This window comes from Mauremys reevesii, linkage group 4 (genome assembly GCF_016161935.1).
Source record: "Mauremys reevesii isolate NIE-2019 linkage group 4, ASM1616193v1, whole genome shotgun sequence".
Classification (NCBI taxonomy): Eukaryota; Metazoa; Chordata; order Testudines; family Geoemydidae; genus Mauremys; species Mauremys reevesii.
Genome location: NC_052626.1, coordinates 126,889,625 through 126,903,648, shown reverse-complemented (window position 1 = coordinate 126,903,648; position 14,024 = coordinate 126,889,625). Strand labels below are relative to the sequence as shown.

The 14,024-nt window shown below is 52.8% G+C and overlaps 1 protein-coding gene across 3 annotated transcripts in view; it reads right to left on the bottom strand.

Moving 5' to 3' along the window:
* FGD2 (FYVE, RhoGEF and PH domain containing 2) overlaps nucleotides 1-14,024 on the bottom strand; it is a 40,179-nt gene that overhangs the window by 3,756 nt on the left and 22,399 nt on the right. For all 3 annotated transcript variants that reach the window (XM_039538788.1, XM_039538786.1, XM_039538787.1), the window contains exons 7-15: nucleotides 12,420-12,576; nucleotides 12,068-12,206; nucleotides 10,210-10,268; nucleotides 8,153-8,299; nucleotides 7,313-7,405; nucleotides 1,467-1,546; nucleotides 1,351-1,381; nucleotides 670-762; nucleotides 117-248 (exon numbers count right to left, since the gene is read on the bottom strand). In XM_039538788.1, coding sequence (XP_039394722.1) covers nucleotides 117-248; nucleotides 670-762; nucleotides 1,351-1,381; nucleotides 1,467-1,546; nucleotides 7,313-7,405; nucleotides 8,153-8,299; nucleotides 10,210-10,268; nucleotides 12,068-12,206; nucleotides 12,420-12,576 — 931 coding nt within the window. The remainder of the gene's footprint in view (nucleotides 1-116; nucleotides 249-669; nucleotides 763-1,350; nucleotides 1,382-1,466; nucleotides 1,547-7,312; nucleotides 7,406-8,152; nucleotides 8,300-10,209; nucleotides 10,269-12,067; nucleotides 12,207-12,419; nucleotides 12,577-14,024) is intronic.

Here is a 14,024-nt window from a genome sequence, read left to right as displayed (position 1 = left end):
TCTGCCCACTCCAAAGGGCAGTGTGTGACCGCTGCCTGTGCAGGGGGCGGGGAGGTGGACCCCTCGCTGGCCCCTCCAAAGGGCTGGGCCTACAAGGAGGCAGTGGGGTCACTCACGTAGCCACAGGCCCGGCAGTGGTGCCTCCTGCGCGTGATGGCGTTGAACGGATCCTTGCAGCGCATGCACATGGTCACCAGCTTGTCTCGCACCCACTGCGGGGCCCGTCGGCCCAGCTCCTCCGACTTGAACTGCGCGGGGGAAAGGAGAGAGCACAGCTCGGTCACCTCGGCAGAGCAGAGCCGGGACGCGCCGCAGGGGCTATGAAGGGGACTCTCTATTGAGGCGGCTGGAGACAGGCAGATCCTGTGGGTTTTTCTAGCTCCCAGCCTGTGCTGCCTAGTGTCACCACACGGAGTCTCCAGAAATCCTGACCCAGATTCAGCCGTCATGAAAAGAACCTGATGACCATAATGCAACCTCTCTCCCCGCGAGCCCACCCTTCCTCTGCCTCCAGCCGTTCTCTGCTCCTACCCTGCGGGGCGAAGGGGGAAGCTTGCCCATCCCCACTGGACTCCCCAGCTCTTCAGGGCTTCATGAGGGTAAAAGGATGCTCCGAGAGCCTTAGCCTGGAGCAGCTAGGAGCCACAGGACGAGTGGCGGGAGGCTTACAGCAAATTCCTGGTCCTCCCCATCAGGCCCGTGAACTGCTGTCTTGAAGCTCTCGCTCTGCTTCTCTTTCTTGGCAATGGCATCCTGGAAGGCCTGGGGAACAAAGGGGGGCGGGGGGTTAGGGCTGTCACAGCCCATCCCAACGGCAGCCCAATTCCGTGAGCAGCTGGTCTCAGGCCAGTTGCCTGTGGGAGTGCAAATACCACCTCCACTTTTGGCACCAACTGGCCCCCTTGGAGGCTGCCACAGAAGAGACCATGGATTGCAGGGGCCACGGGCACTTAAATTCTGGGCCCTGGCACTACACCTGATTAAGTGGGGCTTGGCCAGGGAACCGACGCAGGATTGGCAGGGGGTGGACTCCTCCCCCAGAGAGCAACACACCAGCGCAGAAAGCCACCACACCTTCCCAAACCCACCCCTTTGCACTGCCATGGAGGAGACCAGCCTGGAGCACGGCTCCACGCCACCCTACGGATGCAGATCCCAGCACAGCCCCTCCACCGCCTGCCCTGCCCGTTGCAAACCAGAACCTGCGCGCAAGGAACCTGTCCCACCTGCAGAGGCAGAGCAGGGATTGGGACCCACAGGAGGAGAGTCTGTACCTCCATATTTAAAATCACATGACTTCCTCCACCACCACCCCCGCCTGGGACCAGGGGCTGCGGCGCGCAGTCGTACCTTTATCCAGGCGTTCATCTCCTCCTGCGACCTGTGCCAAAGGGGAGACAGCGGTTAGAGCACGGCCCTGGGCTCCTCAGCTGGGGCTGGAGAAGGAGGGCCCCTCGCTCCCTTACCTGGCTTGCAGTTCCAGTGACCGCTGCTTCCCCGAGACCAGGAAGGAGTGAGGGAATTCCACATCCTTCAGTACCCGCACCTGGAATCCGGGGAGGGACAGGAACATTAGAACTAGAGCCAGAGACAGATCAAAGCCTACACCCCAACAGCCCCCCAGCCCCGGAGAAGGTCCAGTCTGGGTCTCCCTCTCAGCTGTACAGACACCCGGTGGCTGCGAGGGCTCTAAGTGCGTATGGTGCGTATGGTGGCTGCGAGGGCTCTAAGTCCACGGATTCAGGGCCCAAGCACAGGTTGAACATGCCCCTATGGACACTGCTGACTGTGGCTCTGAAGAACTCTCTTTGCTGCTTTCTGGACATAGCTCCAGGAAGGCCTGCTCTGAGGGCTTGGCTACACTTGCGAGTTACAGAGCATCACTGCGCTGGTGAGTATCTGAGTGTCTGTTGCGGGGGCAGTTTGGCAGTTTGACTGTGTGCTTGATTGTTTGATTGCTTGTTTGACCAGTTTGATTTGGGAGTGCTTTGTTCCAGCTGGGCCTGACTGTTATAAAAAGGCAGTCAGCTACGAACCAGCTGAGCAGCGAACAGCAGAGCGGCAAACAGAAGGAGTTTGCCTGGAGAGAGCTCCCAGAAGGAAGAGACCACGGATGCTGAGCGATCTGCCGTTGTGACCTGCACAGGATGCGCCATGTTTGTCTTCCTTCCACAGGATAGAAGCGACTTTGTCTGTACAAAGTGCAAGCTGATCTCCATATTGGAAGAGAAGATTCAAGGTCTGGAGAAACGGATATCAACCCTGCGTTCCATAAAAGAAAATGAGGATTTCCTGGATAGACGTCAGGATCAGCTTCAGCGGGCACAATGTTCTGAAGATTCAGAGCAGGCTACGCAGCGGGGACAGAAGGCCAGCGAGGATAAGTGGCGGCATGTGACTTCCAGAAGAGGAAAGAGTACCAGAAACGTCCATGTACCAGAAACACAGATACAGGTGAGCAACTGTTTTCGTGTTCTCTCCGCAGGTACTAGTGCAGAGAGTGGAGTGGATGATACATCTGAGGGAACAGAGCAGAAGGAGACTCCACTGATTGGAAGGCATGAGATGTGCCGTCCTAGGGATGGGGGTTCCACGACCACCACTCCCAGGAGGAGGAGGAGGGTGGTGGTGGTCGGGGACTCTCTCCTCAGGGGGACTGAGTCATCTATCTGCCGCCCTGACCGGGAAAACCGAGAGGTGTGCTGCTTGCCAGGGGCTAGGATTCACGATGTGACGGAGAGACTGCCGAGACTCATCAAGCCCTCGGATCGCTACCCCTTCCTGCTTCTCCACGTGGGCACCAATGATACTGCCAAGAATGACCTTGAGCGTATCACTGCAGACTACGTGGCTCTGGGAAGAAGGATAAAGGAGTTTGAGGCGCAAGTGGTGTTCTCGTCTATCCTCCCTGTGGCAGGAAAAGGCCAGGGTAGAGACCGTCGAATCGTGGAAATCAACGAATGGCTACGCAGATGGTGTCGGAGAGAAGGGTTTGGATTCTTTGACCATGGGATGGTCTTCCAAGAAGAAGGATTGCTAGGCAGAGACGGGCTTCACCTCACGAAGAGAGGGAAGAGCATCTTTGCAAGCAGGCTGGCTAACCTAGTGAGGAGGGCTTTAAAGTAGGTTCACCGGAGGAAGGAGACCAAAGCCCCGAGGTAAGTGGGGAAGTGGGATACCGGGAGGAAGCACAAGCAGGAGACTGCAAGAGGGGAGGACTCCTGTCTCAGACCGAGAAAGCGGGACGATCAGCGAGTTACCTTAAGTGCCTATACACAAATGCAAGAAGCCTGGGGAACAAGCAGGGAGAACTAGAAGTCCTGGCACAGTCAGGGAATTATGATGTAATTGGAATAACAGAGACTTGGTGGGATAATTCACATGACTGGAGTACTGTCATGGATGGATATAAACTGTTCAGGAAGGACAGGCAGGGCAGAAAAGGTGGGGGAGTTGTGTTGTATGTAAGAGAGCAGTATGACTGCTCAGAGCTCCAGAATGAAACTGCAGAAAAACCTGAGTGTCTCTGGATTAAATTTAGAAGTATGAACAACAAGGGTGATGTCGTGGTGGGAGTCTGCTATAGACCACCAGACCAGGGGGATGAGGTGGACGAGGCTTTCTTTCAGCAACTAACAGAAGTTGCTAGATCACAGGCCCTGGTTCTCATGGGTGACTTTAATCATCCTGATATCTGCTGGGAGAGCAATACAGCGGTGCACAGACAATCCAGGAAGTTTCTGGAAAGTGTAGGGGACAATTTCTTGGTGCAAGTGCTGGAGGAACCAACTAGGGGAAAAGCTCTTCTTGACCTGCTGCTCACAAACAGGGAAGAAATAGTAGAGGAAGCAATAGTGGATGGGAACCTGGGAGGCAGTGACCATGAGATGGTCGAGTTCAGGATCCTGACACAAGGAAAAAAGGAGAGCAGTAGAACAGAGACCCTGGACTTCAGAAAAGCAGACTTCAACTCCCTCAGGGAACTGATGGGCAAGGTCCCCTGGGAGAATAACATGACGGGGAAAGGAGTCGAGGAAAGCTGGCTGTATTTTAAAGAATCCTTATTGAGGTTGCAGGAACAAACCATCCCGATGTGTAGGAAGAAAAGTAAATATGGCAGGCGACCAGCTTGGCTTAACAGTGAAATCCTTGCTCATCTTAAACACAAAAAAACAGCTTACAAGAAGTGGAAGATTGGACAAATAACCAGGGAGGAGTATAAAAGTATTGCTCAGGCATGCAGGAGTGAAATTAGGAAGGCCAAATCACACTTGGAGTTGCAGCTAGCCGGAGATGTTAGGAGTAACAAGAAGGGTTTCTTTAGGTATGTTAGCAACAGGAAGAAAGTCAAGGAAAGTGTGGGCCCCTTGCTGAATGAGGGAGGGAACCTAGTGACAGAGGATGTGGAGAAAGCTAGTGTACTCAATGCTTTTTTTGCCTCTGTCTTCACAGACAAGGTCAGCTCCCAGACAGCTGTACTCTGCAGCACGGTATGGGGAGGAGGTGACCAGCTCTCTGTGGAGAAAGAAGTAGTTCGGGACTATTTAGAAAAGCTGGACGAGCACAAGTCCATGGGGCCGGATGCGCTGCATCCGAGGGTGCTAAAGGAGTTGGCCGATGAGATTGCAGAGCCATTGGCCATTATCTTTGAAAAATCATGGCGATCGGGGAAGGTCCCGGATGACTGGAAAAAGGCTAATGTAGTGCCCATCTTTAAAAAAGGGAAGAAGGAAGATCCAGGCAACTACAGGCCAGTCAGTCTCACCTCAGTCCCTGGAAAAATCATGGAACAGGTCCTCAAGGAATCAAGTCTGAACCACTTAAAGGAGGGGAAAGTGATCAGGAACAGTCAGCATGGATTCACCAAGGGCAAGTCATGCCTGACTAACCTAATTGCCTTCTATGATGAGATAACCAGCTCTGTGGATGAGGGGAAAGCAGTGGATGTGCTATTTCTGGACTTTAGCAAAGCTTTTGATACAGTCTCCCACAGTATTCTTGCCAGCAAGTTAAATAAGTATGGGCTGGATGAATGGACGGTAAGGTGGATAGAAAACTGGCTAGATGGTCGGGCTCAACGGGTAGTGATCAATGGTACCATGTCTAGTTGGCAGCCGGTATCAAGTGGAGTGCCCCAAGGGTCGGTGCTGGGGCCGGTTTTATTCAATATCTTCATTAATGATCTGGAGGATGGTGTGGACTGCACCTTTAGCAAGTTTGCAGATGACACTAAACTGGGAGGAGTGGTTGATACGCTGGAGGGTAGGGATAGGATACAGAGGGACCTAGACAAATTAGAGGATTGGGCCAAAAGAAATATGATGAGGTTCAACAAGGACAAGTGCAGAGTCCTGCACTTAGGACGGAAGAATCCCATGCACTGCTACAGACTAGGGACCGAATGGCTGGGCAGCAGTTCCGCAGAAAAGGACCTAGGGGTTACGGTGGACGAAAAGCTGAATATGAGTCAACAGTGTGCCCTTGTTGCCAAGAAGGCTAATGGCATTTTGGGTTGTATAAGTAGGGGCATTTCCAGCAGATCGAGGGATGTGATCATTCCCCTCTACTCAGCACTGGTGAGGCCTCATTTGGAGTACTGTGTCCAGTTTTGGGCCCCACACTACAAGAAGGATGTGGATAAATTGGAGAGAGTCCAGAGGAGGGCAACAAAAATGATTAGGGGGCTGGAGCACATGACTTATGAGGAGAGGCTGAGGGAACTGGGATTGTTTAGTCTGCAGAAGAGAAGAATGAGGGGGGATTTGATAGCTGCTTTCAACTACCTGAAAGGGGGTTCCAAAGAGGATGGATCTAGACTGTTCTCAGTGGTAGAAGATGACAGAACAAGGAGTAATGGTCTCAAGTTGCAGAGGGGGAGGTTTAGGTTGGATATTAGGAAAAACTTTTTCACTAGTAGGGTGGTGAAGAACTGGAATGGGTTACCTAGGGAGGTAATGGAATCTCCTTCCTTAGAGGTTTTTAAGGTCAGGCTTGACAAAGCCCTGGCTGGGATGATTTAGTTGGGTTTGGTCCTGCTTTGAGCAGGGGGTTGGACTAGATGACCTCCTGAGGTCCCTTCCAACCCTGAGATTCTATGATTCTATGAATCTATGATAAAGGAGCCCCGGGTGCACTAGCTCACTCCCCGTCCACACTGGCAAGGCATGTAGAGCGCTCTGACTTCGTGGCTACAGCGTTGCTGGTACTCCACCTCGGCGAGTGGAATAACGTTTGTTGTGCCCCTTCTGGAGCGCCGCGGTGCCAGTGTGAATGAGGTGTTGCATTACTGTGCTCTGATCAGCCTCCAGAAACATCCCATAATCCTCTTAAGTCAAGTGGCCACTCTTGTCATTATTTTGAACTCGCTGTAGGAATGCAGATATGCTGTTTGAAAGCTCCGTTTCTGACAGCTGGCTGCTTATCTGCTCTGAGACAAAGCAACCATTAGTGTGGAATGCTGTGTGTGAGAGAGAGAGGCGGCGAGGGAGGGTCTGCTGATGTCTGAACTTACAAGACAGCATGCTGACATGCTCTCAGCCCCCCAAAAACCCACTCTCTCTCCCCCCACATACACACCACACACTCCCTGTCACACTCCACCTCACCCCACCCCCATTTGCAGTCACTTGCATGCTGGGATAGCTGCCCATAATGCACTGCTCCCAAAGCCACTGCAAGTGCCGCAAATGTGGCCACACCAGTGCGCTTGAAGCTGTCAGTGTGGACAGACTTCAGCGCTTTCCCTACTGCACTCTACAAAGGCTGGGTTAACTCAAAGTGCTCTACATCTGCAAGTGTAGCCATGCCCTGAGTCTGCAGGGAGCTGCTGTACGCCATAACAGCGCAGGCTTTGATCTTAGATACCAGGAGCTAAGCAGGGTCACACCTGGCAGTATTTGCACGAGGGACGTGAAAGGGAGAAGAAAAAAACCCCAAGTGCTCCAGTAAGTAGAGTGGGCAATGCAGCAGGAGGCGCTCTTCCCTCTGTGTCAGCAGTGCGTGTCGTGCTACTAGGGAGGTGCTCTTTCAGGGGAGGTGGAAATTCAAGGCCCTGGTCACTTGGGAATGTTTTCACAAGCGTTAGACCAGCTGCCCTGGCCAAATCACATTCTGCTTCCCTCAACCCCTTCCTATAGTTTCCACTGGACACAGAGTTGTTCTTCACTTCCTGTCATACAGTGTTGCTGCGCCCTATTAAACAGCAGTCATGTTCCACCCCAGAGGTGACTGCCTTTTAGTGGTGCTCTGGGGTGGGGGGGAAGCCGCACCCTGTATAAATGTAAGTGATAATAACGTGTAAAGGTTGTCTGACCTTCATGCCCTCCACGTCGATCCGCCAGCGCACCTGGAACTCCGCCCCCACCTGGATGACCTTCGGCACGCAGAACAGCAGCATGTTGTTGAACTGAGTGAGGAAGCAGATGTGAGCCGCTGGAGGGGAGCACGCAGCAATGGTACACTGAGCACGGGCGGGGCAGGACCGGGCCACCATCCTCTGGCAGCGCCAGTCAGGATCTGCAGGCGCCCAGGGCAAATGTCCAACAAACAGCGTTTGGCAGCACATGCTCTGGATCTACAGGTACCAGTGCTGGGGGTGGGGAGTGGGGTTCAAAGGAGCCTATGGAGTTAGGTGCCGAAATCCCAATGGAACTGGAATTGAGTGCTGAACTCATTTAGGGTCCTTCAAAAATAATCAGTCCAAATGGCTCATCTGCTCTTCCCCCCCAAGACCCCCCACACTCCCCTCAAAGACAAGGGATTTCCAAAGCACTGTCTGAGCAACCGAAGGGTTCACTTGTCTGGGGGACCAGAGGCTCTGGAAGCAAAGGGCCCGGACCTCCATGCTTTGCCCCTTATGGTGCCATTTACCCCTGGGCATGGTGGGTGTCCAACACTCCCAGATCTGTACAGTCCATGCACCCGGGCTGCTCTGGACATTGGGACTGCAGCAGCGGGGACATCAGGCTCACAGTCTTCAGCACGGCCAAGCCTGTGAGCGGTCAGGGTTCTCTGTTCTCTCTCTTCCCTCAGCCCTGTCCTCTTCCATTGATCCTCTGCACAGAAACGGCCTTCTGCTTCGTAGTGCTGCTGACCCTCTCCTTTCCTCACCTGCCCTCCCACCCCGCCTCGGCTGGCCCAGCCGCCCTCCTACCAGGAAGAGATACTTCTCCGATGTGGTGTTGTTGCGGAAGGAGATTTTCTGAATGGGGCCCTCCTTAATGAGCTCGTTGGAAGGGTCGACGATATCATCTTCCAGCCCCAGCCTTTGATACACCTCCCAGAGGTTCTGCAAACGCTCCTGGGGAGCCAAGAAAACAGAGGGGGGTAAGAGAGGAAAAACACTGGGTGGGGGCTGATGCTGCAAGGTGCTGCAAGGTGCTGAGACTTATCCTCAGCAGCCACTGACCTTGGGCTCCATCCTAGAGGTGCTGAGTGCCACGACTTCCTTTGTTTGTCCTAGGAATCGGCAGTGCTCAGCACTGTGCAGGAGGCACTGAGATATCAGCAGGATTGGGCCAATGGAGAAGAGGAGGAAAAGGATCCAGTGATGGGGAGAGGGAGAAAAAACACCCCAAATCTACCACCTTGGCATTCAACGTCTCCTCCCCTCGCAGGAGAATCTCTAAGGAAGAGGTTGGACACCCCAGAAGCAGGGCAGGTTGGGTTTCTCCTTCACTTCGGCCAGGGAACTACAGCCTACCCCCGATCTGGCAAGGCAGGATGTCTCCCTCCTGTTCTGGCCACATGGAGCTGGCCACTCACTCCAGACAGATGGGATGGGTTGGATCTTTCTGGACCAGCACATCTGTTTCAGACCCCAGCTCAAGCAGGTTTCTCTTTCCCTAGGCACAGGCGGCTCGTGCCTACCTCAGAACGCAGGGGTTCCATGTCTTAGCACACAGCCTGCACAGGCTGGGCTGGGACTGATTTCTCCTTAACCCGTTCTGAGAGCAGCTTCCAATACTGTCTACACAGAAATCTGGGGCCAGATCCTCAGCTGGTGTAAATCGACCTAGCTCCACTGAATTACACCATCTGAGGACCTGAGAATACAAGGATGCTTCAGATGCAGGCTAATGAGCCTTACACTGTGGCTGCCCACACACTCCCTATCACTGCAGCATAAAGGCTCATGTGCTGCCAGTTTTCTGAGCCAGAAGCAACCGCTATACACCTACGGGCAGAAACAAGTGTTTGCAGTGTTGCTGCAGCAGTGCTGGTCCCAGGACATTAGAGAGACAAGGTCTTGCGGCCCGAAGAAGAGCTCTGTGTAAGCTTGAAAGCATGTTCCTCTCGGCCACACAAGTGGGCCCAATCAAAGATACCATCTCACCCGGCCGCCTTGTCTCTCAGAGACCAGTGTGACATTTACATACCAACTGGGAACAGCACGAGGGCTGCTGGGAAATAATAGACTTCAAGGCCAAACAGAACCATTCTGGTCTAATCTGATCTCCTGCATAGCACGGGCCAGAGAACATCATACAGTGATTCCTGCATTGAGCCCGTAATACTTTGCATTTCCCTGTTGCCTTCCATCCGAGGATCTCAAAGCACTTTAACCACCATTAATGAATCAAACCTCACAACCTCAGGAGACACAGCTAAGGGATTATCACCCTCTTTGACATATAAAGAAACTCAGGCACACAGAAGGGGAGCGAGGTCACATAGCAGGTCACAAACAGAATCTCTCTCTCATGACCCCGGTTCTTCTTTAACCGCTACACCGCGTATTCCCTGATTGCCTGCCTGGCCTCCTGGGAGGCAGGATGGTCTAGCTGTTAGGACACTAGCTTGGGACACAGAGGATCAGGACAGTTCCCTGCTCTGCCACAGACTCACTGTGTGACCTTGGGCAAATCCCTTAGTCTCTCTGTGCCTCAATTCCCCACCTGTACAATGGGGATAACAGCCCTGCCCTGCCTCCCAGGGGGGTCGTGAGGAGAATGATTGGGAAATGCTCAGATATTGCAGTGATGGAGGACATTTAAAGACCCACGGTAGGTAGGGTTTGGGCAGCCCTGTACCCATGAGACCCTCCCTGTTCCAGCATGGGCTCTTGGGAGTGGAATATGGTCAGGGCGCTCTCTGTTACATATATGGACAGCATCTCGCACAGTGGGGCCCTGGTCTCTGGCTGGGGGGAATCCAGGAGCTAGCATGATACAAATCATAAATAACAGCAGTGTGAGGGCTGGTACTCACCATTTCTGCAATCGCCGCATTTGAGTGTTTGGCTGCAGAGAAAATCATTTCCAGGGCTTCTGCAATGAGACGAGAAGGGGAACAAGGGCTTAGAATCCCCAAAGGGACTAGGTTTGGGGAGGCGCCTTTCATTTTTCCCAACAGTACAGTGCAGAGGCGAATCATAGAATCTTAGCCCTGGTCTACACTAAGGTCGGGGGGTCGAACTAGGGTACGCGAATTCAGCTACGTGAATAACGTAGCTGAATTCGAACTACGCTAGTTCGACTCACTTACCCGTCCAGACGCCGCGGAAGCGAACTCCGCGGCTCCAAGGTCGACTCCGGCAACTCCTCCTGCCGCGGTGGAGTACCGGAGTTCGAACTAGCGCTTCCGGGGTTCGAACTATCGCGTCTAGATCAGACGCGATAGTTCGAACTCCGAGCAGTCGAACTTGCCGCGTCGACCCAGCAGGTAAGTGTAAACGTGGCCTTAGAATGTCAGGGTTGGAAGGGACCTCAGGAGGTCATCTAGTCCAACCCCCTGCTCAAAGCAGGACCAATTCCCAACTAAATCATCCCAGCCAGGGCTTTGTCAAGCCTGACCTTAAAAACCTCTAAGGAAGGAGATTCCACCACCTCCCTAGGTAACCCATTCCAGTGCTTCACCACCCTCCTAGTGAAATAGTGTTTCCTAATATCCAACCTAGACCTCCCTCACTGCAACTTGAGACCATTACTCCTTGTTCTGTCATCTGCCACCACTGAGAACAGCCGAGATCCATCCTCTTTGGAACCCCCCTTCAGGTAGTTGAAGGCTGCTATCAAATCCCCCCTCATTTTTCTCTTCTGCAGACTAAATAACCCCAGTTTCCTCAGCCTCTCCTCGTAAGTCATGTGCTCCAGCCTCCTGATTATTTTCATTGCCCTCCACTGGACTCTCTCCAATTTGTCCACATCCTTTCTGTAGTGGGGGGCCCAAAACTGGACGCAATACTCCAGGTGTGGACTCACCAGTGCTGAATAGAGGGGAATGATCACTTCCCTCGATAATGCTCCTACTAACACAGCCCAAGTCCGCTGAAAATGTGGGTGTCTCACCACTGCCCTCTACTGGATGGAATCAGAACTGCTCAACTTTGTGGAGTGGCTGGGGTGTGCCGCAGTCATGTCCTGGGAGGCCACAGCTTGGTAATAGGAATACCTTTGCCTCCTGGGCCATCGGGGATTGCTAAGGCGAACACAGCTTTTCTATTCCTGCTGACGGCCCCTCTGCTCCAGCTGAAGTCAGTGGGAACCGCAGAGGCTCAGAACAACCTGACAATCAGAGGTGTCTCAAACCAGGCACCAAAAATCACAGCATCTTGCACATGCTGGCCTCATCTCTCTAGCTACAGCCCTTCCACACCCCGAAGAAGACAGGCTGGAGTCATCACGCTCAAGAGACGCTACCGAAGACAACGTTGATCACTTGGGTGATTTGACTTTAAGGAGCTAAACGCTGGTCCCCGGCACTAGATGTCAGCTAGGCAGGTCCAGGAAGCAGATTACACCTGCCGTCTGATTCTCTGTGTTCTTGCTACTGAGTTGGCCAAGGAGAACATCACAAGACATTTGGAATTGTGGTTAGCGGCGCCAGTTCTAGGGCATCCTAGCTAGTGAACCCCTGGTCTGAGTCACTTCAGGTCTTCCAGAGACGTCCGCTGGAGGGACTGTAGTTGTCCTGCCCCTTTATCTGAGGATCTCAAAGCGTCTCGCAAAGGGGTATAAATGTCACTACCCGCATTGTGCAGAGGGGCACTTGCAGAGCTGCCACTAGACCCCATGTCTCCTGACTCCCAGCCCCACAACTGGCCCATGCCCCCAGGGTGAACTCTTACTCTCTGCGTCATGCCTGTCTGGTGACTCTGGAGGTAATTTCCGGACGTAATCCTTCAGCAGGAGTTCATAGCGTGGGATCCTCTGTACCGGCTCCAGCATGTGGTGCTGCAGGGTCAAGTTAGCACAGACTTCCCTCTTCTGGAAAGGGACAACAAAGAACCGAAATTAGAGAGAGAGAGAGAGACACCCACACAGTGGAAGTGCGGGCTCCCCACACACACCCCGACCCGCCTCAGCCCGGCCTGGAGGAGCCTGTTTGGGTGAAGGGGCTCCCCCATGAAACATGCTGAGCATCAAAGCCAAGGAGGCCAGGTGGGTCTCAGCCTCTTTCCAGATCTAGTGGAGCGTTACCTGAATGTCCACAATGAGCTCCTGGAAGGGGGGGGACTTCTCCCACCAGGTGGTGATCAGCTCAACCGCCTTGTCGAAGTTCTTCACGTACTCGCCGTACATCTTGAGGAACGGGGCTAGCTTCTGGATGACATCCCCGATCCTGGGATTGGAGCTCCTGCCGGCAGAACCCAGGAGATCAGCACCCCTGCCAGGTCAGCGGAACGAGCCGCGGAAGCTGCCCAGAGAAACTGAATGGGCTTTTCACCTGCCACTGACTTAGCAAAAGGCCGGAGGAGGGATGGGGGCTGAATGGCTCAGGGGAGGGGTTGCCTTAAGAGTCATTACACATTTCAGACAGTGTTTCAATGGATCTACAGCTCTCATCCCTCTGTGTCAGACCCAAGCACCCTATGAGGTTCTGGCTCAACCCAAAACTGAGGTAATGCGGCCTAGTGGGTAAAGCACAGGACTGGGACACAGGAGACCAGAAGTCTATTATTGACTCAGCCATTGGCCTGCCGGTGACCTTGGGTAAGTCACATCACTGCTCCGTGCCTCAGTTTCCCCATGTGTAAAAATGGGGGTAATGATACTGACACTCCTTTGTAAAGTGCTTTGAGAGCTATAAATGAAATAGGCTATTAAGAGCTAGGTGTTTAATAATAACTATTATTATTAATCACTCTATCTAGCTGCTGAGTCTGGGGAGCTGGGAGGCTCTGGGAATTGGTAATGGGAAACAGTGTTCCACATCTGGATTGCTGGCCTTGGCTGGTAGTGAGTTATCACTCAGTGTTATCATCTGAAGACTATTCAGTGGCATTGGGGAGCTGAATTGGTGGCATCAGTTGCGTTTCTAGAGGACAGGTGTCCATGGTACTAAAGTCCCATCACAACTGACCCTGGACAGGACCTGAACTAGGAGTCATGGGACTTCCGAGCTCTGCCACTTATCACTGTCTGGTCTTGGGGAAGTCACTCCCCCTGTGTCTCAGTGTCGAAAGTCTCAGCAGAGAGGCCAAGGGTGAAAGGGTCATGGAGACTGAACACCCTTCTCATGCCTAGGGTTGTATATACAGCGCAGGGTTGAGAGAGAGAGAGTGTGTCTCTGTGTGTGTACATAAAGCTGACACTGCTACTGTCCATGTTCGGTGAGATTTTGGCAGCCCTGGGGAAATAATCTGGCACTTCCTACAGCATTATAAAAAAATTAACCCCCATCAGATTTGCTAACTAACTGTGTGTGGAGGCCAAAATGTCAAGCGGGCTTCAAGCACCTGCAAATGAAAATAATAATGGACAGGAATCCAGTTCCCTTACTCACACTGAGTAGCACTTGACTCCATGAGTCAATGAAATAAGGTCACACTCAACATGAGGGGAGAGTCTGATGATAGAGAATCTCCAGGTTATAGTCAGGAGCAGAGGACGGAAGAGGATAATGTAAGGGCCGGATCAGATGATAAACAGTCACATAAAAAAGAATCTGGCACATCAGAAAAAGGCAGACAAATAAACAGGGACAAGTTTTTAAAGTGCTTGTACACAAATGCTAGAAGTCTAAATAATAAGATGGGTGAACTAGAGTGCCTTGTGATAAAGGAGGATATAGATATAATAGGC